Genomic DNA, 23,221 nt, shown 5'->3' on the forward strand with positions numbered 1-23,221 from the left:
AGACCAGATCAAAGCAGAGGCCCCATGGCTCTGAAACACTAACCAAGGCTACCTGCCTTTCCTTGAAACAAAACGGGCTGTGTACACAAAGCCCATTCCAGTGGGCCCCCTATAGAGTACTCCATCCCTCAAAACCCACAAGCAAAAAAAACGTGCGTGTACACATACATTTACAATTGAAAGTGAGAGAGCCTTCTCGGGAGAGACATGGTTACCAGGTCAGGTTGAACACATGAATTATGGACCCTGATTCAAACAGGGTCAGGATGGGTTACTGACACTTTACCCTCTAAGATAAGTCTATTTTAAATTCCTCTAAAACACATCTAGTCACTGTAGACATTCTATCCTACTACTAACATAATAAGCGAATTCATTAAGTGAATCAGTAGAGCACTCAGCAGTGTCCAGTCCACATCTAGGACATTCAGACAACAATCACACCACACTGGCATAACCATAACGTTATCTGGCTATGTCGCCATGGTGACGTTACAGCGTTACGTTGACTCAGAAACGTACCGGGATCTGTCCTTTGCCGATGATGCGGTCGGTGCTGTCTCCATCCTCTTTGATCTGCTTGGTCTTGTTGTAGCTCTTCTCATAACACAGCAGCCTCAGGGTCTGAGAGCCCTCCAGGTCTATCTCAAACTCCTGGAGTACAGAGAGAGAGAGAGAAAGAGAGGGAAGAGAGCGAGAGGGAAGAGGGAAGAGAACGAGAAAGTGTCACGCCCTGATCTGTTTCACCTGTCTTTGTGCTTGTCTCCACCTCCCTCAAAGTGTTGCCCATCTTCCCCATTATCCCCTGTGTATTTATACCTGTGTCCTCTGTTTGTCTGTTGCCAATTCCTTTTGTTTCGTCAAGCCTACCAGCGTTTTCCCCTCTGTTCCTGTCTCTTGATTGTTCCTGTTTTTCCCGTTTTTTTTTATTTTAATTTTTTACATTTTATCCCCTTTTCTCCCTAATTTTCGTGGTATCCAATCGCTAGTAATTACTATCTTGTCTCATCGCTACAACTCCCGTACGGGCTCGGGAGAGACGAAGGTCGAAAGCCATGCGTCCTCCGAAGCACAACCCAACCAAGCCGCACTGCTTCTTTAACACAGCGCGCCTCCAACCCGGAAGACAGCCGCACCAATGTGTCGGAGGAAACACTGTGCACCTGGCCCCCTTGGTTAGCGCGCACTGCGCCCGGCCCGCCACAGGAGTCGCTGGAGCGCGATGAGACAAGGATATCCCTACCGGCCAAACCCTCCCTAACCCGGACGACGCTAGCCCAATTGTGCGTCGCGCCACGGACCTCCCGGTCGCAGCCGGCTGCGACAGAGCCTGGGCGCGAACCCAGAGACTCTGGTGGCGCAGCTAGCACTGCGATGCAGTGCCCTAGACCACTGCGCCACCCGGGAGGCCTGTTTTTCCCGGTTTTGACCTTTTTTGCCCGCCCTGACCCTGAGTCTGCCTGCCGTCCTGTACCTTTGCCCCACTACTCTGGATTATCGACCCCTGCCTGCCTTGACCTGTCGTTTGCCTGCCCCTGTTGCTGTAAAAAACATGTTTACTTCAACGCAGTCTGCATTTGGGTCTTACCTGAAACGTGATAAAGAGTAGCGAGAGAGAGAAAGAAAGAATAGCAAGAGATCGAGAGAGAGAGAGAGAGAGAGAAAATGAGCGAGCGAGAGAGAAAGAGAGCGAGAGAAAATGAGCGAGCGAGAGAGAAAGAGAGCGAGAGAAAATGAGCGAGCGAGAGAGAAAGAGAGCGAGAGAAAATGCCACAGAAATCACATAGATTTATGGGGCCTATCTGCACACCAAAACCACATAGTCTAAAGAGGCTTTACGGTCATTTCTCAAAGGACCACGGTAAAGAGTTAGGGGTTTCAGGACAGGTGAAGATGAAGCCAACCTAATGTGGGACTCTGATAAGGGGGCAGGTAGAAGCAGAGATGCAGTTTATCTTTACATTGGTAGTTAAGTATTTGGCATGAAAGTCTCTTCCAAGAGATACTCTATAGTGTTGGTCTGTATACGTTAGCAGTTAAATGCTGTAGATGTAAACGCATTGTGAACAGCAGACTGGACCGCTGATGGAGATTCCCGTTAATTACGTAAAAGAACACCCTGCATATGGTTTCCACATGGTTCAGGTCGCAACGCATTCCGTGAACATTTCCACAGACACGAGTCGTCATCAGAAGCTCCTCATTAGCTAACACTATTTCCACTTTACTGAGCAAATGAATTAAGCAGCAGAGGCCGCAGCAGTTCCTTGAGCCTGGTGGAACATTCCTGCTGCAGATGAACAAATTTGCTGATTGTGTCTCAAAGCTGTCGTGCGCGTTCTCATAGCTCATGACGCACAAGCTCTTTGTGTTTGCGGTGTTCAGCTCTGACTGTGTGTGTGTGTGTGTGTGTGTGTGTGTGTGTGTGTGTGTGTGTGTGTGTGTGTGTCTGTCTGTCTGTCTGTCTGTCTGTCTGTCTGTCTGTCTGTCTGTCTGTCTGTCTGTCTGTCTGTCTGTCTGTCTGTCTGTCTGTCTGTCTGTCTGTCTGTCTGTCTGTCTGTCTGTCTGTCTGTCTGTCTGTCTGTCTGTGTGTGTGTGTGTTTGGATGCGAAACATCTGCTCCATTTGGGCTCTCTGCTGTTACCTCCTGCTCCTCCTTACTGAAGAGGCCATTCAGGCATTCTCATTAAGACACTTAGGCCACAACACCAGATGTCATGGCCTTGGTAGTAAAAAATGCCGATGCTGTACTCTGCATATGTTGGGTAATAACAGTAGAAGTTCCTACCTCGTTCCATTTGGGCTCTGTGGTGTACCGATACACCCGCGTCTTGGCTTTGTTCGCAAAGTAGCCAAAGGAGTCCACCTCTAACGTGCAGTACAGATCTGAGAGGAGAAGACGCAGTCACAGTTAGATTCGCCCAAAAGAATAGCACTAGCAGTGGTCTCTATGACGATACCCCACAGAATTAAATAGAACACATCCTAGCAAAATCTGCCATTTTGGTCAGGGAGATTTCTCAATGTGAGCTCTGTAAATGAACTGTCATCATAGTTACGCCTACTAATGTCGCTGAGAACAATGTAACAACACATGAAATATATGTTGAATATATGTTTAAACTTCTGTGCTATCAGTAACCTCGTTCAAATTCTATGACGTTTCCCAGAACCGGTGTGTTTAATGTTTATGCCTGTGCTACAGAACAGCGGTAGCTCCAGTAAGCTTAGAGTAAGGGGTGTCGTCCCAAATGGCACCCTATTCCCTATAGAGCCCTATGGGCCCTGGTCAAAAGTAGTGCCCTATGAAGGAAATAGGGTGCCATTTGGAACGCAACCCTAATGCCTTTGTTATTACTCCTGTACACTATGTCCGGTATGAAGGCCCTTCCGAGGAGTAGGGACACTCACTCAGGCTCTGTTTGAGGCCCGAGGCAGAGTGGACGATTACATTCAGGAATCCATGGAGGCCAGGCGATTCATCCTCTGGAAAAACACAAGGAAGAGAGATGAAGGTTCACATCGGAATGAAACCATAAAGAACCCTAAATAACTCTATTCTCTTCACTCTAGAAAACTAAACTAAAAAGAGACCAAACACTGCAAACTGCAAACTGTTATAACGTCTGTTTTGTTCCTATGTGGAGAATGTTTCAGTTGATGCATCTGACAGAAAACCTCAGAGCAGAACATTGAGGAACATCTGGTACCTTGACCTTCTTTGTTGATGGTGAGTGGGATGTGGTGGACTGTCTGCAGCTTCACACAGGAGTTGGTCAACATCTGTAGCTCCATGGAGGTCAGGGAGAAGCTCTTGAAGCCTGGGAGAGGGACCATACAACCACAGGGTCAAGGGTCAGGGGTCAGTCACCCACACACAGTACAGTATGGGAGGTAACGCTGCATGTGAGCAAATATTAGTGGTTTCAATGCATCAAGAAAGTCTACACACCATGGAATACAGGTCACATTGTTGTCGATCTTCTTCATCTAATCTTACTCAAACACCTATTGCTTAGAGAGTGATAGTGAAGAGCAAGTTCAGTAACAGTCGAATGCTGAGGGACACCTACATTTCTTCTGCTGTTCCCGGATCGTCTCCTTCCACTCGGCCCGCTCGTAGTCTGATGACATCAGGAACGTGTAACCCTGAAACACAGCACACACTTAGATACGATACAGCCTACAGCCTAACTTAGATACAGCCTATCAAAGATGATGATGTGGTTGACGATGATGGTTGTAACGCTGAAGAAGGATGATGGTGATGATCCTTTGGTGTTGACGATGATAAAGTGGAAGACAGGGGGCTCACCTTGCCGTTCCTGTTGTGTACTCGGAGGGCCATGCTGGGGGAGGTAAGCAGCAGAAGAGACTCCTGCTCCGACAGCTTCTTCCTCAACCGTTCAATCACCTTTGACCCTTTGTTGGCTCTCTGGAGGTCACAGACAAAGACAACACATTTGCAAAAGACCTGTCAACTACATTTTTACTGATTAGTGTGTGTCTCTGTGTGTGTGTGTGATCGCGCGTGTGTGTGTGTGTGCTCATTAACACTGTATGTGAAATACCTTCTCTCTCTGGATCTCACTCTTGATGTGAGAGATCTTGACCTTCATGGCGTCCAGCTCCTCGTCAGGCACCTGGGGGATGTGCAGAGGCTCTGACTCATCTGCGTTCTGGAAGGTCAGGTCTGACAGAGGGATGTACCACTTGGAATCATACTGCTGACTCTTCCTGCCGAGAGGAAGGGACAAAGAAGGTAGAGAAAGAGAGAGAGAGAAAAAAAGAGAGGGGGGAGAGGAGGGAGAGAGAGGGGGGGTAGAGAGAGACAGAGAAAGAGAGGGAGAGATGGAGATATGAAATCCTAGCGTTTAAAAACATTTTATTTTGTATTTAACCTTTATTTAACTAGGCGTCTTGTGATAGATGTCCTGGAATATGTTAGAAGAACAGGAAAAAAGAGTGAAATATAGACAGAAAGATGTCTATTTTACCCTCCGATCTGTTTCTTGAGCTTGGCGCAGAGCAGCAGGTCCGTGAAGAGGAAAACATGACGGAGCTTCCTGGCTCCCTCCACCAGCTCCACCATGAAGCTGTCCTTCAGCAGCTGGCGGTTCTACAGAATCACACAACCAGCCATCAACCGTCAGCAGAACAAATCTATACATCAGCTAAGCAATCAATATCCTCAACTTCCTCATCTGCATTGGTTGAGATGCTGTGTGGCCTGTTGTGCCACCATGAACCAGAAGGGGGCAGTGATGTTGTTTTTCCACACAGCTGTTTAGTGACAGCCCTGAGTATAAAATGAAACAGCATCACGAGAAATCCAACGTCAGAACAGTGTTCTAATATGACGCCCTTGTCTAACCTCATGAAGGACTATAGGGGGTACATTTGTGAACAGGAACAGAAAGTCTACAGCATAATATAAGGTGGACAAATTTGATCAAAGCACATTATAGACCGAATGAGGACATATAGATTGTATGAGGACAGTCAGAGGCATGACTACATATCATATCCCCAGGGCATTTCTGAAGAGGTAAAACACATAACTATTTTACAGATTTACTGCACTCCCTACAATGAATGGTCTTATAATGCGAAACCTGAAGGGTAGAGGTACACAAGCAACCCCCCCCCCCCTCTCATCCTTCGTCTCCCCCCTCAACCCCTCTCCCCACAGGCAAGGCACCAGCGATCCCCAGCCTCACATCACCGTGGCAGCAGGGCTTGCGAAGCAGGATGTCACAGCCAGCCCCAGCCAATCGTAGCACTCCCCCTCTTCCCCCCCACCCTCCCGCAGGTTGTGTGTATTGTCATGGGTCTTGCCCAGGATGCAGAACTGTGTGGTTTCCACTAGATAGGCCAGCTACAACACTGGTTATATCTTAAAAATTAAAAAAGAACAAAAACATGCTTTTTGCTTTAAATTTAGGGTTAGGCATTAGGGTGAGGTTTAAACTCAGATGTGATGACTTTGTGGCTGTGCCAGCTAGTGATCACTCTGCAGAGCTGCCAGTACATGAGTCATCCCAATAAATGTCAACCTGCCCCCCAGCCCCCCCTGTGGGCGCCTCTCCTGAACGCTCAGTCATTACCACTGACAAAACAACGGTGAGGAGGACAATATGCTTCTGTGTGTGTGAGTCATCCACGCTCACACACAACTAACAGGGTCTACCCAAGCAAAATGCAGGGGCGTTACTGTACCATTCAGTATAGTGTAGACCATAGAGATCCTATTAAATTATTATTACATGATATATATATATATAGGTATTTGTTGCATTTACAACTTGTCTAAGTCCTATCTATCATCAAGTGATTTCAGCCTACGTACAGTATGGCTGTGGATTGACTGCGTTTGACTGGAATGTTGGCATATTGGCAGTTCATTTGAAAAATGTGTGGAATCATTCCTCTGAAACTGTCTGGCTAGCTAGCAAACAAAAATGCAGTGCAGATAAATCCTTCAAATTCATTATTTGACACAATATCTGATGACATCACTGGCTCCCTGACCAACATGGCTGACCTTTATCCCCCTGTAAGAAGGTTCATGTACATTCTAGTACTGCAAATTCTATGATGTGGACCCTCTTAAAATGTATGTCTCACAATGGCTCAGATCCAGGAAGCCACACATCACACAGGCACCACAGAGGCACGGTAGGACACCTGCTCTGTGCAGCCTTCAGCCTGATTGACATGCAGTGTGATATCCCTGCCAAGGAGATGAGACGCTGCTAATTTACTAATTCCCAATGGCAGCTCTAATTATTCATTAGATAGATAATGAAGGCAGCCATGATGGTCTGTGATAGATACCTTTCTCACTGACTGGGAGAGGGAGAGGGAGAGACAAAGATAGACAAAGAGAGAGAGAGAGAGAGAGAGAGAGAGAGAGAGAGAGAGAGAGAGAGAGAGAGAGAGAGAGAGAGAGAGAGAGACAGGCTTCAGAGGCCACCAGGCTCATTTGCATTTTAATTAAGCATCTTCTTTTTGGCCCCCACCCCTCTACACCCCCCATCTGGCTGGGCAGGACCCCTGGGTGACACTTGTGCTGCTCTCCTCCTGCACGCCTCCACTGAACAAAGCACAACAGGTTACAATCTACTGCATGACACTACTGTGTGATGGGGGAGGGGCGGCAGGGAGCCTAGCGGTTAAGAGCGTTGGCCCGGTAACCGAAAGGTAAGGTCGCTGGTTTGAATCCCAGAGCCGACTAGGTGAAAAATCTGCCGATGAGCCCTTGAGCAAGGCACTTGAACCCCAATTGCTCCTGTAAGTCGCTCTGGATAAGAACGTCTGCTAAATGACTAAAATGTGAATGTAGTAAGGCCCCTCTCTCTCCAACACCAACCCTATAGGTACAGTACACCTCTCCCCCGTGACAATATCAGACAACGGTCATCCTCACCATCAGTTAGTTGAGTCAGTACAACTACATTTCCTTATCAGACTTACTACGGAAATACTTTCATATCATTTTTATATGAACCTGTCAACATTTTTTATATTTACATGTCACTTTAGACCCTCTTAAAGGGAATGTCACACAATGGCTCAGATCCAGACAGCAACCCATTTAAACCTATGGTCCTACCCTATAGCCCAACTCCAACAGCACACTGGAGGTTCTCTAGCCCTGCTCCAGATGACTGTCATCTACCCCTGTCATCACAACCTCTTCTCTCAGACCACAACCGCTCTACTCTATCTGGTTATCAGTCGACACAGTTCCTTAACCACGGTTACACGCTGACACTCAAGTCAGAACCACCTAAGAGCCGGTCCAAAAGCCGAGCTAACCACAGGACCACAGCTATTCAGTCCTCAACAGCTTTCAGAGAGTGTTGGACCGATGCGCTGGAAGCGTTGTCGATTTAGCGTTCTACTGAGTAGCCAATGATAGTCATTCATTGTGTATAAGAGTCTAAACTAGCAACAAAAAAAGCTGAAATAGCACCATTTAATTAGGTTCTTGAAGCCTCAATGAACTGTAGTGACTGAACATTCCAGTCAGGCTGGAGATATCCCAAGACGACTGTACGAGTCCTCAATGGCACCCCAATTCCTTACATAGTGCACGACCTCATGGGCCCTGGTCAAAGGTAGTGCACTAGATAGGGAACAGGGTGCCATTTGGGACACATACTATATTTGTGTATATCTTAACATAGTGGGGTTAAAACACACACACACAAACACACACCCCAGGCATATTCTCACACACTAGCTGCTAAAGCACAATATAACAGGGCCCATTGATTCGATGCACTCCTTCCATGTATCCATGATCAATACTTGATGATCAGTGCGGTCTGGGCAGACAGAGCTGCGAATGGGGCCTATGAGGATAAGGGGTTGGGGGGGCTAACGTTGGGGTGCAGTAATGACATCCCATGTGCATAGGGAGGTGCCTCAACATGAATAATACATCTGTACTCCCCAGTCAGCGATAAGAGGCTGGATATGGGGCATTATGAACGCCGGTGTCACGCCAGCTGTCAATCAAATGACATCCATTCATGTGCAACATGTGCAACTTCCCCCCTAGGTGGTCTCTAGGGGGGAAGACGTTGGGGTTGGGGGGATGGAGATCCAGCACAGAGAGCAAACACTGGGGTTCCTGACAGGCATGTGCAGGTGACTTTCTATTATTGCCATATTTGGGCATATATTGCGTTTGACACCATATTAGGTCATCCCATACGGCCGCCCCTTCAGTGGAATCACTACAGGTCGCTATGAGGACAGGGCAAGGTTCAATCTACCAGTGTTGGGTTACTGGTCAATGATGTAATACCATATCCTCACCATAAACCTAGAATAACATAACAGTCACAATGGCCCAGAGCCAAAAAAGATCAAGCTCTGCTTTGGTCTAATTGCTTAAGAACATTCAACAACACAGAGATACAGCTGAGCCTCTATTCATAAAGCATCACAGAGGAGTGCTGATCTAGGATCAGGTCCCCACCTGTCCATGTCATCTTATTCATTATGACCTAACAGGGAAAACTGCTCCTAGATCAGTACTGCTCCTCACCTCTCCCTTCTTGACGGTCATGGACTGGCGTCTGGGCGTGGTCTCCTCGTTGATGCTGGACAAAAAGTTCTGGGAGATGCGGAGCGCGTCCTGGAGCAGGGGGTGGTCCGGGTGGCTGGAGGGCGTGTGCTTGAGCAAGTCCTGCAGAGTGGAAAGGCACACCCACCCAGAGACACAGAGTTACAGTGTCTTACAGCAGAGCCTGGGTTACAGTATTGGGATTGGCAGTTAAAACCAAGACAGTATTTAAAAATCATGTGGTGTGAGGTTCAGAGAGTTACCCGGGAAATCAAAATGAGCAGGAAAAAACTAAAGGCAAACTGTGTGCTTTGCTTGCTGCCCAGTACTCACATGCAGAACCAGGGTGCTTCGGGTCACTCTGTCCACTGGCTTGTACAGGAGAGCTTTAAGAGAGAAAGGAGAGACAGCAGCCTGAATTACATTACAACCACTCCACCTACGTCAGAGCAATATGACATGACCCCAGTCAAATACTGCAAGTGCTGTTTCCACTAGATAGGCCCAAAAAATTTGCACTAGCCTGTGGCAGTGATTTCATGGGTTGTATTCATTAGTGCACACCGTATCAAAACGTTCTGCACCGTACCAAAACGCTTTGCAACAGGTAGGTCCTTCCTCGTTTCGGCCTATTTTCTTACTGTACGTTCCTGGTGAATACTAGCCTCGCTAGCCAGCCTGAACACATCCATGTTCAGTAATGCTGTGGGCTACTTACTCTCCAGAGAGTTCTTGGCTGACTGGTCCTTCAAGTCCTTGGTGCTCCTCACCTTGAGGTTCTGTAGGGACACAGAATGAGTGAACAGTGGACAACATTTACACAGGGGAAAAACCTGAAACTAATCAACATGCTTCATACATGAACAACCATTCTGGTGCTGGTAAATAATAATAGTAGCCTGGCCCTTGGCATGGTCAAAAATAAGGCACTATAAATTGAATCAAATCATCAAATCAAGTTTATTTTATATAGCCCTTCGTACATCAGCTAATATCTCGAAGTGCTGTACAGGAACCCAGCCTAAAACCCCAAACAGCAAGCAATGCAGGTGTAGAAGCACGGTGGCTAGGAAAAACTCCCTAGAAAGGCCAAAACCTAGGAAGAAACCTAGAGAGGAACCAGGCTATGAGGGGTGGCCAGTCCTCTTCTGGCTGTGCCGGGTGGAGATTATAACAGAACATGGCCAAGATGTTCAAATGTTCATAAATGACCAGCAGGGTCAAATAATAAGTGCCATGAATAAAGTGCCATTCAGAACGCAGAGAGGCCTCCAGCACTGAGGACAGACACTTACCTCAGCCTAATGCCTAATTCATCTCATCCTGCACACAATAAGCACACATCAGCATTTTGTCCCCTGTCACATTCCGATGGCAGAGAGACAATGCATTATTACATATCTCAATAAGAACACTGATTGATTGATTCTCTCCCTCAAATCCAGGCACCATCCTCAATGTTCACCGGGAGCTTTGGCACAAGATTTTACGTAGGTCCTTCCTCGTTTCGGCCTATTTTCTTACTGTACGTTTCTGGTGAATACTAGCCTCGCTAGCCAGCCTGAACACATCCATGTTCAGTAAACGCGATCGTGGCTACACAAGGACTTTCGAATATTAGTCCAAAACGAGCCCTCAAAAAACCCTGCTAGTCAAGAGATCTTAGTCAAATTTAGATTTTTATCGTTTAACTCACGGACTCCCGTAATCTGACAAGTAATGAAGCATTACACCAAGACATACTCCAGCTTCGTCCGTCGTTGTCTAAACTGTTTCTCCCAAAACACGACAGCACCACAGGCATGTTTAGTTAGTGTCCTTGCCCTGGCATTATGCTTCCCTGTTCAAGTAATTCCACATCCTATCTGAGAGAGACGTTCTTCCACTAGCATGGCTGGGCCCTTCAGGCTACCTGTAAAGCTCAGTTTGGGGGGAGGATTAATGAATATATTAGCCTGTCATGCTTCATCTGCACATAGGTGAGATGGAGTGCGTTTCCCTACTTCAGGGTCTCTAACACTGGACGCCGTGGGGCTCACAAAGCAACCAGAAACCCAACACAGAATATTAACCACCACACCCTCTGCATTGTTCAACATCACACGCAGCTCAGACACACACATGCACGCGCGCACACACACACACACACACACACACACACACACACACAATTCTCCCTTCTGGTTGGATACAGCAATGGAGGCTGCTGAGGGGAGGACGGCTTCATGGTAATGGCTGGAGCGGAATCAGTGGAATGGCATCAAACACATAGAAACCATGTGTCTGATGTATTTGATACCATTCCACTGGTTCCGCTCCAGCCATTACCATGAGTCCGTCCTTCCCAATTAAGGTGTCACCAACCTCCTGTGTTGTACAGTATTCAATTGTGTTCTAATGGCAATGATTGGGATATTAGGTGGGTGGTGGCGGTGAAGGGGTTTGTGGGTAAAACGAATAGCCTAAAGCTGTTGAGTGGTGCCTTTGATACCCCACTGTCCTCTTTACACCGGGTAGCTGTGAAATGTTCTCCCAAAGATTTCCCCCTGTGTGCTTAATGGCCCACTTTCAGTGTACAACGCTTCCTCTCAGTCGGTCTCTCTACGCAGCGAGGCAGAGTGACCTGGGGCTGGGCCACAAAGCCGCTTCCTAAGAACTGGAGAAAGAGCTACTTTCCTCTCAGGAAGAGAGAGCTTGAAGAGAAGCAGAACATGTTTGTTCAAACCGTCCCTTTGGGTATGGAGATGGGAGGCTGAGCGTGTTGGTATACTTTCAGTGGAGGGATATTTCTTTCTTGCCACCCCCAAGTCATCATCTCCCATCACCCCCATGTCCAAAACAAGAGGTGTACCCCCTGGCCCCCAGAGTCAAGATGAAAGGACAAAACCCATCCCAGACCAGTAGTCATCAACCCTCCCTCTTCCCACTCTACCTCCGTGCCAGTTCACATTACCTCAGAGATTTCAGCGAACTGCGTGTTTGCCTGGCAGCACTTCTCCGCCGTCTCCACGGCAACCTCGTAGTTGTCCACAAAGGCCCGGTAGACTCCCAGCTGGCTGGCCTGTCAGACAAACAGGGAGAGAGAGGGGACAAAATACAGATCACATTGAAACACAGTCACCACTTTCCATAATCTATATTTACCAAAGTAAGCCTTTTGTTTTGTATTGCTGTTTTGGGGGGAATGAAGGATATGTTGGCATAATCACAACATGAGAAATGACAGCTACAACCCCTGAGGGGTGAAGAAACAAAAACACAGACTTGGGGACACAGTTCGACAGACGGGGCAGTGTCATCCTCGCCACAGCAAGCGCCAGTGTTTCTGCAGCGCACTCCTAGCTTATGGCTTTTGCCAAGGTAGTGGAGTGGAGCAGTTTGACGTTTATTGGAACGAGTCTTGTCCTTCAGGCAGAACTAAGCAATTTCTGCTCGATGGGCCAACTGAAAAGTCAAAAATTGGCTATATTATAAAAATTCATGAAAACAAATATGTACTTTTGGTCTTAATTTAAGGTTAGGGTTAGGCATTAGGGTTAGTAGTGTGGTTAAGGTTAGGTTAGAAATAGGACTTTATGACTTTGTGGCTGTGCCAGCCAGTGACCACTCCGCGGAGCTGCAGAACAGTATTCACAACGAAAAACGCTAACCTGCTGGAGCGGAGGCCTGCGCTAGGCTGAGTAATTAGCGTCTGTGGTAACGGTTGCTGTAAAAGCACATTTGGAAATCTCATTCAGGCTACCTAATTCCTTGAAACCCTGCCCGCCCAGTGACACTATTCATCTCCCTCGCGCTTAACAGCCCAATCTATTCTCCAGAATACAAGCGTGAGAGCAGGGGATAAAGAGGAGGGGAGAGCACAGGATGTAGAGAACGGGCGTCCCCATTCAAGTCAATGGGTATAATGGGTGGACCGGCGGCAATTGCGAGTGTACCCATAGGAGCAAAGCAGGAAGTTAAAGACCACTGGCCACCCGGCCTCCCGGGTGGCGCAGTGGTCTAGGGCACTGCATCGCAGTGCTAGCTGCGCCACCAGAGTCTCTGGGTTCGCGCCCAGGCTCTGTCGCAGCCGGCCGCAACCGGGAGGTCCGTGGGGCGACGCACAATTGGCATAGCGTCGTCCGGGTTAGGGAGGGTTTGGCCGGTAGGGATATCCTTGTCTCAGTATGTAAAATGTAATAAAATGTATGCACTCTACTGTAAGTCACTCTGGATAAGAGCGTCTGCTAAATGACTAAAATGTAAAATGTAAATGTAAAAGTAGAAAGTAAAAGCAGGAAGTAAAATCAGGAAGTGTACTCATCAATCTGCGCTGTAATTTGTTGAATCAACTCAACTGACATCACAAAAAATACATTCCATTGCATGAGCCACATAAGATAGCATCATTTGACATTCTACATTACCGTAAAAATGATTGCGTCACAATACCAGGTAGCCATTGCGATCGTACCAATGTGTTTACCAGTCAAATTGCCAGGGTTAGAGGTTCCAAGCCTGTTCTACTTCTATTGGGTAGAGTGTGTGAGCTCATCCCAATTCCCTCACATGCACATTATCCCCCTGGTGTGACCCCTGACCTCTACAGCATTTCATGTCCACTGCCGTCACAAAGAGACAATCGATTTTGGCACTCTGTCGGAAGAAAGCCACGTTTTTTTCCAGGAGGTGCTGGATGTTACGGGGTAAAGCAATTTTCAGCGAGCCAAGCAATCCTATCCCCACTGTGTCTGAGTCCTGCCTCGGGCCAGAATCAATCTGCAGCACAGTGGACAGGAATTCAGAGCGTGACAATCCCACTATGGGCGGGGAGGAGCCGGAATGGCGGTAATAGCGATGCAGACAACACAACGGGAGCCACTGGAGCCGCTCGGGACACACAGTTGCTGGATGAACGCATGGTGAGGTTTACAAGCATTTCGCTACACCCGCAATAACATCTGATAAATATGTGTATGGGACCAATCAAATTGGATTTGAAATATGACGAGTGTAACCGCATGGTTGGGATGATTTTCTGATCTAGAATGTAATCTTACAATACACATAGCATGTACAGTACATGTACATCATGTCAGTGTATATACTGAACACTTTGTGTAAATGACTCTTAAAATACACCATTGTTATCCATCTATCCTAAACAAAGAAATGGCAGTCTTCATGGTGTCTCAGTAGACCTACATTAGAAACAGCAGTGAGGGAGAGTACAATGAGGGGAAAATACTCCTGTCTATTATTTAGCCCCATTTAGGGGCTTTCCAGGAGTTTTCTTCCCTTCTTTCTGGTAGAGATGTGCCTTTACTACTCCTCTGGCTGACAAGGAGAGACAGCTCTATCTGAGAGACTCTCTTCTCCTCCCTCTCTCGCTCCCCTCCTCCACCCTAAATGGCTGTCAGGTAGGGAGACTGTTTCTGCCGCGTCGGCGTCTTCTCCCCCTGACTCTCATTGACTGACGTCTGTCGAGAGAGGAGAGGAGCAGGAATTGAGGGAATGATGACCTCTGCTATGAGGGAGAGGTTGAGAGAGAGAGAGAGAGACAGAGAGAGAAAGAGACAGAGAGATAGATACAGATACAGAGATACAGAGAGAGAGAGAGATACAGAGATACAGAGATACAGAGAGAGAGGGAGAGAGACATAGAGACAGAGAGAGAGAGAAAGAGAGAGAGGGGGAGAGAAATAGAGAGAGAGAGAGACAGACAGAGAGATACAGAGATACAGAGAGAGAGAGAGAGGGAGAGAGATATAGAGACAGAGAGAGAGAGAAAGAGAGAGAAGGGGAGAGAAACAGAGAGAGAGAGAGACAGAGAGACAGATATACAGAGATTGAGAGAGAGAGGGAGAGAAAGAGAGACAGAGATACAGAGATACAGAGAAAGAGGGGGAGAGAAACAGAGAGAGAGAGAGATACAGAGAGAGAGAGAGATACAGAGAGAGAGCGAGAGAGAGGGAGAGGGTTGTCTCCATTGACAATTTTGATTCTCATTTTTATTTTTATATTTTAAATATCCAAAATAAGCTTTGGCAATATGTACATTGTTACGTCATGCCAATAAAGCAAATTTAATTGAATTGAGAGAGAGGGCGAGAGAGAGAGACAGAGAGATAGGGAGGGAGGGATAGAGAGAGAGCCTACTATCCATTCATTCAAATTGCTCCCCTCTCGATGCTCGTCTGCTGGGAGACGCAAAAAGCAGAGGTTGATGGCACTGATTATCACATAGCAGACACAGACAAGAGAGACGGAGGAGAAAAAAACTAACAATTAATAAATAAAATGCAGAAAAGGATTCCGGCGTGTTCTGCCCTGACAGTTTAAACAGACAAATGAAATACTCCTTTTACATTTTGGGGATTTTTCTTTGTATCATTTAGCAGATGTTCTTATCCAGAGCGACTTACAGGAGCAATTAGGGTTAAGTGCCTTGCTCAAGGGTACATCGGCAGATTGTTTTCACCTAAGTCTCTCATCGCTCATTGTTTGGCATTATTTATAGCCTGCTTCTTAGAGACACAACGCTCAGTGTAGCATTAGTCTCAGTAGAAAAGACAGCATGGTGACACTCTCCTTCTCCCTGTCCACTGTCCCCTTACACACAGCCCTCATGACAGGCCCGGCTCTCCTGCAGTGACTGCATGAGCATTAGAGGGATAAACAAGTGATTCATTCAGAGTTAATTGACCCGTTGTTAACATGATAAAATGGACCCAGTCAGTTTAGCTTTGGTTCCGGCCTCCGTGGCAGAACTTCTTGGGTGAGGGGGATAATTCCATCTGTCCCCATAGAGGTTCATCTCATGAGGTCGATCAAAGTGATTTCATTCACCATATTGATGATACATTGTTGATCAGATCGGACATTTGAAGGCTCCCATTCAGAGTAAGGCTGCTGCAGTGAGCTGTGCTTTTACATTCCACAGGCAGACTGCATAATACATCCAGGTCCTGTGTCATTGTCAAAACGATATCATGATGTCATGTTGCCAGGTCCAGGGAAGTCCTCTGTCATCCCGAGTCAGGCTCCAGGCTCCTACAGACACAGGGCAGGGGGAACACCCCAAGAATCTTTCTTATGACCTCACCTGTTTCTGGAAGAGGTCCCCCACCCGCTGGTGGTGGCTCCACTGCTGCACCCGGGGGAGCAGGCCGTCGTAGAACTCCTTGTGGACCTCGTAGAGCTCAGGCACTTTGAAGAAGATGGTCTCGATCTGGGGGATGGTCAGCACCGGCTGGGACGTGGTGGCTGCTGCCTTCAGAGGCTTCATAGGCTGAGATAATAGGAGGGAGGGAGATAGAAAGGGAGTTTGTATAGTGTGTGTGTGTGTGTGTGTGTTTGTGTGACACAGAGCGGTCACGGCAAGTCATGTGTGTGTATGTGTGTGTGTGTGTGTGTGTTCCAGCCTCTCACCAGTAGCAGTGCCTCCAAGTGGCTGAGGTAGGTCTCCTCGCTGGCCAGGATCCCAGACAGAACCCACTTCCTCATCTCCAGGCCTTTCTCCAGGTCCAACTCCGTCTGCAGCGAACACACAGGAAACAACAATGACAAACGTACACAATACAAGTACTGTACAGAATGAGACAAAGCACACCAGGCACGACCATTAGTTTGAGTCTGAATGACAACAACGTAGTGGGAAGATTAGAGGAGCAATAGTTTATAAAAGCTGGGGTGTAAAAGATACAGCTTCGTCTTTAAAGAAGCCATTGTTCTATAGCATTCTTCCAGGCCAACCCAACCTCACTAGAGTGTAAAAACATTCACCATGCGGCCAAGGAAAGAGCTTTGGGCCGTCTTGCCTAACCAAGGAAACTAAAATAACTCTGGCAGTCAGGGTTTCCCGTGGGATGTAAGTTGGTATCTAAAAATGGCCCAGACAGAGGAGAGTCATGGCAGGAGGCAAAGCTAACCCCCAGGCTCCAAGACAGAGGAGAGTCATGGCTGGAGGCAAAGCTAACCCCCAGGCTCCAGGACAGAGGAGAGTCATGGCTGGAGGCAAAGCTAACCCCCAGGCTCCAGGACAGAGGAGAGTCATGGCTGGAGGCAAAGCTAACCCCCAGGCTCCAGGACAGAGGAGAGTCATGGCTGGAGGCAAAGCTAACCCCCAGGCTCCAGGACAGAGGAGAGTCATGGCAGGAGGAAAAGCTAACCCCCAGGCTCCAGGACAGAGGAGAGTCATGGCAGGAGGCAAAGCTAACCCCCAGGCTCCAAGACAGAGGAGAGTCATGGCTGGAGGCAAAGCTAACCCCCAGGCTCCAGGACAGAGGAGAGTCATGGCAGGAGGCAAAGCTAACCCCCAGGCTCCAGGACAGAGGAGAGTCATGGCAGGAGGCAAAGCTAACCCCCAGGCTCCAAGACAGAGGAGAGTCATGGCAGGAGGCCAAGCTAACCCCCAGGCTCCAGGACAGAGGAGAGAAGGAGTGGAGGAAGGGGAGAGTAGAGCAGAGTAGAGAAGGCCACGGCTGGGCCAGGCAGTACCTCTCCTGGGTCTGGGCTATCCAACCCATTCACTAAGCTGAACTAAAGCTATCTGTACCCAGCTACTTCAGAACACCGCCTGGGGCTCCTTTGAAAGAGAGATTCTGAGAGTGGAGGGGTAAGCTACAATAGAGAGGGATCTGACTACTGCCTTAATTTGGAGACTATGATGAGAATGTACTTTAGTCTCAGACAGGATAAGGGCAGACATAATGCGTGCTCAGGTAAAGGGCTTTTCTCTATGTGTGATTGTGTGTGTGTGTGTGTTTGGTTTTAGTATCCTTGTGGGAACCAGATGACCTCAAAAGGATAGTAAAACAAGAAAATTCAGAGTTTGACAAATGGGGACATTTCGCCGGTCCCCACATAGAAAAAGGCTATTTTAGGTTTAGGGGTTAGATTTAAGGTTAGGGTTAGAATTAGGGGATAGGGGCTAAGGTTAGGTTAAGAATGGGAATCAGATGTTTGGTCCCCACAAGGATAGTAAAACAAACGTGTGTGTGTGTGTGTGTGTGTAACAGTTTAGTAACAGAAGCCATAGGAGAGATAATAAGTCCAACAAATGCATAAATGCTGAAATGAATGACACAATGCGAGAAAGCCCCTTGTGTGTGTGTGTATGTGTGTGTTAATGGGGGGTAAATGGCCACTGCACAGGTAGTGGAAGCAGCAGATGTCAGTAAGAGTCTCTGGGGAACTACAGGGGTCCAGACAAACTGATGGACTCCATTACCCAGGGGTCTGTGCTGTGTTTGGATCGGTTTCTCTGGCTCTTATACAACAGGCCTTTTCTGCTTCCATACTTGACAAGAGTGTTAAAAGAGAAGATCATTTAAAGCATTTTATTTGACAAGAGTATGCACGCTTTGGATGTTTGGACCAGCTACATGACTGAGAACAGATGTATGACCAAACTGTTTCCAAAAGTTGGAAGCACAGAATCGGCGAGAATGTCATTGTATGCTGTAGCGTTAAGATTTCCCTTCACAGGAACTAAGGGGTCTAGCCCGAACCATGAAAAACAGCTTCAGACCATTATTCCTCCTCCACCAAACTTTACAGTTGACACTATGCATTGGGGCAGGTAATGCTCTCCTGGCATCCGCCAAACACAGATTCATCTGTCGGACTGCGAGATGGTGAAGCGTGATTCATCACTCCAAAAAACGTGTTTCCACTCCTCCAGATTCCAATGGCGGCTTTACACCACTCCAGTCGACGCTTGGCATTGCACATGGTGATCTTAGGCTTGTGTGCCACCGCTCGGCCATGGAAACCCATTTCATGAAGCTCCCGACAAACAGTTATTGTGCTGATGTTGTTTTCAGAGGTAGTTTGGAACTCGGCAGTGAGTGTTGAACAGACAATTTTTACGCTCTACGTGCTTCAGCATTCAGCGGTCCCGTTCTGTGAGCTTGTGTGGCCTACCACTACGCGGCTGAGCCGTTGTTGCTCCTAGATGTTTCCACTTCACAATAACAGCCCTTACAGTTGACTGGGGCAGCTCTAGCAGGGCAGAAATTTGACAAACTGACTTATTGGAAAGGTGGAATCCTATGACGGTGCCACGATGAAATTCACTGAGCTCTTCAGTAAGGTCATTCTACTGCCAATGTTTGTTTATGGAGATTGCATGGCTCTGTCCTTGATTTTATCCACCTGTCAACAACGGGTTTGGCTGAAATAGCCAAATCCACTCATTTGAAGGGGTGTCCACATACTTTTGTATATATAGTGTATCTGCACATAATTACGTAGTACGTCATTTTCGGGGACCACTTTTAAAACCACTGTCTAAAAAGTATACAAAAGTACCAGAGAATCTCTTTAAATAAAAATGAGTGAAGAGAACATTTTGTGAAACCTTCTCGAGTTATAATGGGCCCAGCCAGCCCACGTTTCCATTGTGTAGTTGAGTGAGGAGGGAAAACGACGAGTGTTTATTCATTCACTGCTCAGGCCCAGACACTCATCCTCACCTCGGGATGGCCCATCACATCTCCATAATAACATATTTTATTCATTGTCACGGCAACAACTAATGAGCCCCTCTCAGTGTGCAGACAGCCAAGACAGAGGGGGTCTAGGGCTGGGCCTATAGCTCAACAACAGCAGCCACTCCCTTAAAGTAGGTACTTACTGTACACACAACTAAAAGAGTTGAGTGTGTCCGGTGTGTGTGTGTGTGTGTGTGTGTGTGTGTGTGTGTGTGTGTGTGTGTGTGTGTGTGTGTGTGTGTGTGTGTGTGTGTGTGTGTGTGTGTGTGTGTGTGTGTGTGTGCGTTTGTGTGTGTAAATAGTAGGACAATCATAAGGAACGCACCCACCCAAAGTCAGTCTACAGTAACTTTGTGTACCTTGACTTCATTTCTCATTCACTAAATACATCCAAAATACACAACTAGCAGTGGTCCTAATAGCACGGACTCATCATCACTACTGATTTGTTTAAGTAGGTCCCAAGCTAATTGCTCACTGGAAATACACCATAATATATACTAACAGTTATTATCATATGAGTAAGCCTGACAACTGAGGACATTGAGAGAAACGTAGAAACATTGAAATAGCATGTATTCTCTTCTCTCAGTTTCCCATGGTAGCGAGACGTCAGTTTCCATAAGCTTCAAAGCCAGGTAGGAGGCGGTGTGGGCATCTCATTTTATAACAGCCCTGTTCACTTTCATTTGTCATATTTTCTCTGAAGATCACCATCGCCCCTCTCTCTGAAGTCTTTATTAACGAAACACACGGGTGTAATGCGAAATATAAACATCTCTGAATAATCTTGTTCTGTACAGGAGTGAGTTATTGTACTGTAACACTTTCCATTTCAAGAGAGACCGACTAACTAGGCATTGACAGAGAGATATGCTACAGGGGCCTGACGGTTAGTCTGTCTAGTTATTCTACGTCTCTGTTTTGACATCTACCACATTGCATCCCACAATGATTTTCGTTTTAGTCAGGCAACAAAAATTGTATTCATTTTGAGTCAGGCAAAACACATTGCCAGGCAGTGGGGACTCATTAAAGACATTTAACAGCCTTGAGGAGAATCTTAACCCTTCAGAAGAGTTGGCGGGGCCCACGGACATGAAAGTGACATTTTTCCAGGTCGTTGCCTCAGGGGTGATGTGATCACTCAGGAATGGCCTGATGGTAGCGGAAGACTCTGGGGGAGACAGTGCATTCGGAAAGTACTCAGACCCCTTGACTTTTTCCACATTTTGTAACGTTACAGCCTTATTCTAAAATGTATTAAGTTGATTTGTTCCCTCATCAATCTACACACAACACCACATATTGACAAAGCAAAAACAGGTTTGTAGAAATGTTAGCAAATGTATTGCAAAATTAAAAACAGAAATATAATATTCACATAAAAATTCAGACCCTTTACTCAGTACTTTGTTGAAGCACCTTTGGCAGCGATTACAGCCTTGTGTCTTCTTGGGTATGACGCTACAAGCTTGTCACACCTGTATTTGGGGAGTTTCTCCCATTCTTCTCTGCAGTTCCTCTCAAGCTCTGTCAGGTTGGAAGGGGAGCGTCACTGCACAGCTATTTTCAGGTCTCTCCAGTGATGTTCGATTGGGTTCAAGTCCAGGCTCTGGCTGGGCCACTCAGAGACTTGTCCCGAAGCCACTCCTGCGTTGTCTTGGCTGTGTGCTTAGTGTCGTTGTCCTGTTGGAATGTGAACCTTCGCCCCAGTCTGAGGTCCTGAGCTCTCTGGAGCATGTTTTCATCAAGGATCTCTCTGTACTTTGCTCCGTTCATCTTTGCCTCGATCCTGACTAGTCTCCACGTCCCTGCCGCTGATTTCATAAACCTGTCAGCAACGGGTGTAGCAGAAATAGGTCCCATGATGCTGCCACCACCATGCTTCACCCTAGGGATGGTGCCAGGTTTCCTCCAGACGTGACGCTTGGCATTCAGTCCAAAGAGTTCAATCTTGGATTCATCAGACCAGAGAATCTTGTTTCTCATGGTCTGAGTGTCCTTTAGGTGCCTTTTGGCAAACTCCAAGCGGGCTGTCATGTGCCTTTTACTGAGGAGTGGCTTCCGTCTGGCCACTCTACCATAAAGGCCTAATTGATGGAGTGCTGCAGAGATGGTTGTCCTTCTGGAAGGTTCTCCCATCTCCACAGAGGAACTCTGGAGCTCTGTCAGAGTGACCATCAGGTTCTTGGTCACCTCCCTGACCAAAGCCCTTCTCCTCCATTGCTCAGTTTGGCCGGGTGGCCAGCTCTAGGAAGAGTCTTGGTGGTTCCAAACTTCTTCCATTTAAGAATGATGGAGGCCACTGTGTTCTTGGGGACCTTCAATGCTGCAGACATTTTTTGGGACCCTTCCTCAGATCTGTACCTCAACACAATCCTGTCTCTGAACTCTATGGACAATTCCTTCAACCTCATGGCTTGGTTTTTGCTCTGACATGCGCTGTCAACTGTGGGACCTTATATAGACAGGTGTGTGCCTTTCCAAATCATTTTATAAAGGGCTCCCGAGTGGCGCAGCGGTCTAAGGCACTGCATCTCAGTGCTAGAGGTATCACTACAGGCCCTGGTTCAATCCCGGGCTGTATCACAACCGGCCGTGATCGAGAGTCCCATAGGGCGGCGCACAATTGGCCCAGCGTCGTCCGGGTTAGGCGAGGGTTTGGCCGGGGAAGGCTGTCATTGTAAATAAAAATTGACTTGCCTAGTTAAATAAAATATATTGTGTCCAATCAATGGAATTTACCACAGGTGGACTCCAATCAAGTTGTAGAAACATCTCAAGGATGATCAATGGAAACAGGATGCACCTGAGCTCAATTTTCAAGTCTCAAAAGGGTCTTACTTACGTATTTGTAATACATTTGCAAAAAAATTACAACTGTTTTCGCCTTGTCATTATGGGGCATTGTGTGTAGACTGATGAGGAACATTTTTTATTTAATCAATTTTAGAATAAGGCTGTAACGCAACAAAATATGGAAAAAGTCAAGGGGTCTGAACACTTTCCGAATGCACTGTATATATAAAAGTATGTGGACATCCTTTCAAATTAGCGTATTAGGCTATTTCAGCCACACCCGTTGCTGACAGGTGTATAAAATTGAGCACACAGCCATGCAATCACCGTCATAGGTTGCAAGCCTAAGATCCCCATGCGGAATGCCAAGCGTCGGCTGGAGTGGTGTAAAGCTTGCCGCTGCCATTGGACTCTGGAGCAGTGGACACGAGATGAATCACGCTTCACCATCTGGCAGTCCGACGGACAAATCTGAGTTTGGCTGATGCCAGGAGAACGCTACCTGCTCGAATGCATAGTGCCAACTGTAAAGTTTGGTGGAGGAGGAATAATGGTCTGGGGCTGTTTTTCATGGTTCGGTCTAGACCCCTTTAGTTCCAGTGAAGGGAAAATGTAACGCTACATCATACAATGACATTCTAGATGATTCTGTGCTTCCACCTTTGTGGCAACAGTTTGGGAAGGCACTATCCTGTTTCAGCATGAAAATGCCCCTGTGCACAAAATGAGGTCCATAAAGAAATGGTTTGTTGAGATTGGTGTGGAAGAACTTGACTGACCTGCACAGAGCCCTGACCTCAATCCCATCAAACACCTGCACAGAGTCCCCGCATCAATGTTCACTCAATCCCTGCTATTGTATAAC

The 23,221-nt window shown here is 47.1% G+C and overlaps 1 protein-coding gene across 1 annotated transcript in view; it reads right to left on the reverse strand.

The window, feature by feature from the left end:
- LOC129863861 (breakpoint cluster region protein-like) overlaps positions 1 to 23,221 on the reverse strand; it is a 139,932-nt gene that overhangs the window by 13,387 nt on the left and 103,324 nt on the right. The window contains exons 3-16 of the mRNA XM_055936201.1: positions 16,490 to 16,594; positions 16,164 to 16,349; positions 12,033 to 12,140; positions 9,798 to 9,858; positions 9,413 to 9,465; positions 9,062 to 9,202; positions 4,998 to 5,119; positions 4,572 to 4,737; positions 4,316 to 4,435; positions 4,074 to 4,149; positions 3,711 to 3,821; positions 3,412 to 3,486; positions 2,789 to 2,886; positions 523 to 654 (exon numbers count right to left, since the gene is read on the reverse strand). Coding sequence (XP_055792176.1) covers positions 523 to 654; positions 2,789 to 2,886; positions 3,412 to 3,486; positions 3,711 to 3,821; positions 4,074 to 4,149; positions 4,316 to 4,435; positions 4,572 to 4,737; positions 4,998 to 5,119; positions 9,062 to 9,202; positions 9,413 to 9,465; positions 9,798 to 9,858; positions 12,033 to 12,140; positions 16,164 to 16,349; positions 16,490 to 16,594 — 1,554 coding nt within the window. The remainder of the gene's footprint in view (positions 1 to 522; positions 655 to 2,788; positions 2,887 to 3,411; positions 3,487 to 3,710; positions 3,822 to 4,073; positions 4,150 to 4,315; positions 4,436 to 4,571; positions 4,738 to 4,997; positions 5,120 to 9,061; positions 9,203 to 9,412; positions 9,466 to 9,797; positions 9,859 to 12,032; positions 12,141 to 16,163; positions 16,350 to 16,489; positions 16,595 to 23,221) is intronic.

Source organism: Salvelinus fontinalis, chromosome 10 (assembly GCF_029448725.1).
Source record: "Salvelinus fontinalis isolate EN_2023a chromosome 10, ASM2944872v1, whole genome shotgun sequence".
NCBI lineage: Eukaryota > Metazoa > Chordata > Actinopteri > Salmoniformes > Salmonidae > Salvelinus > Salvelinus fontinalis.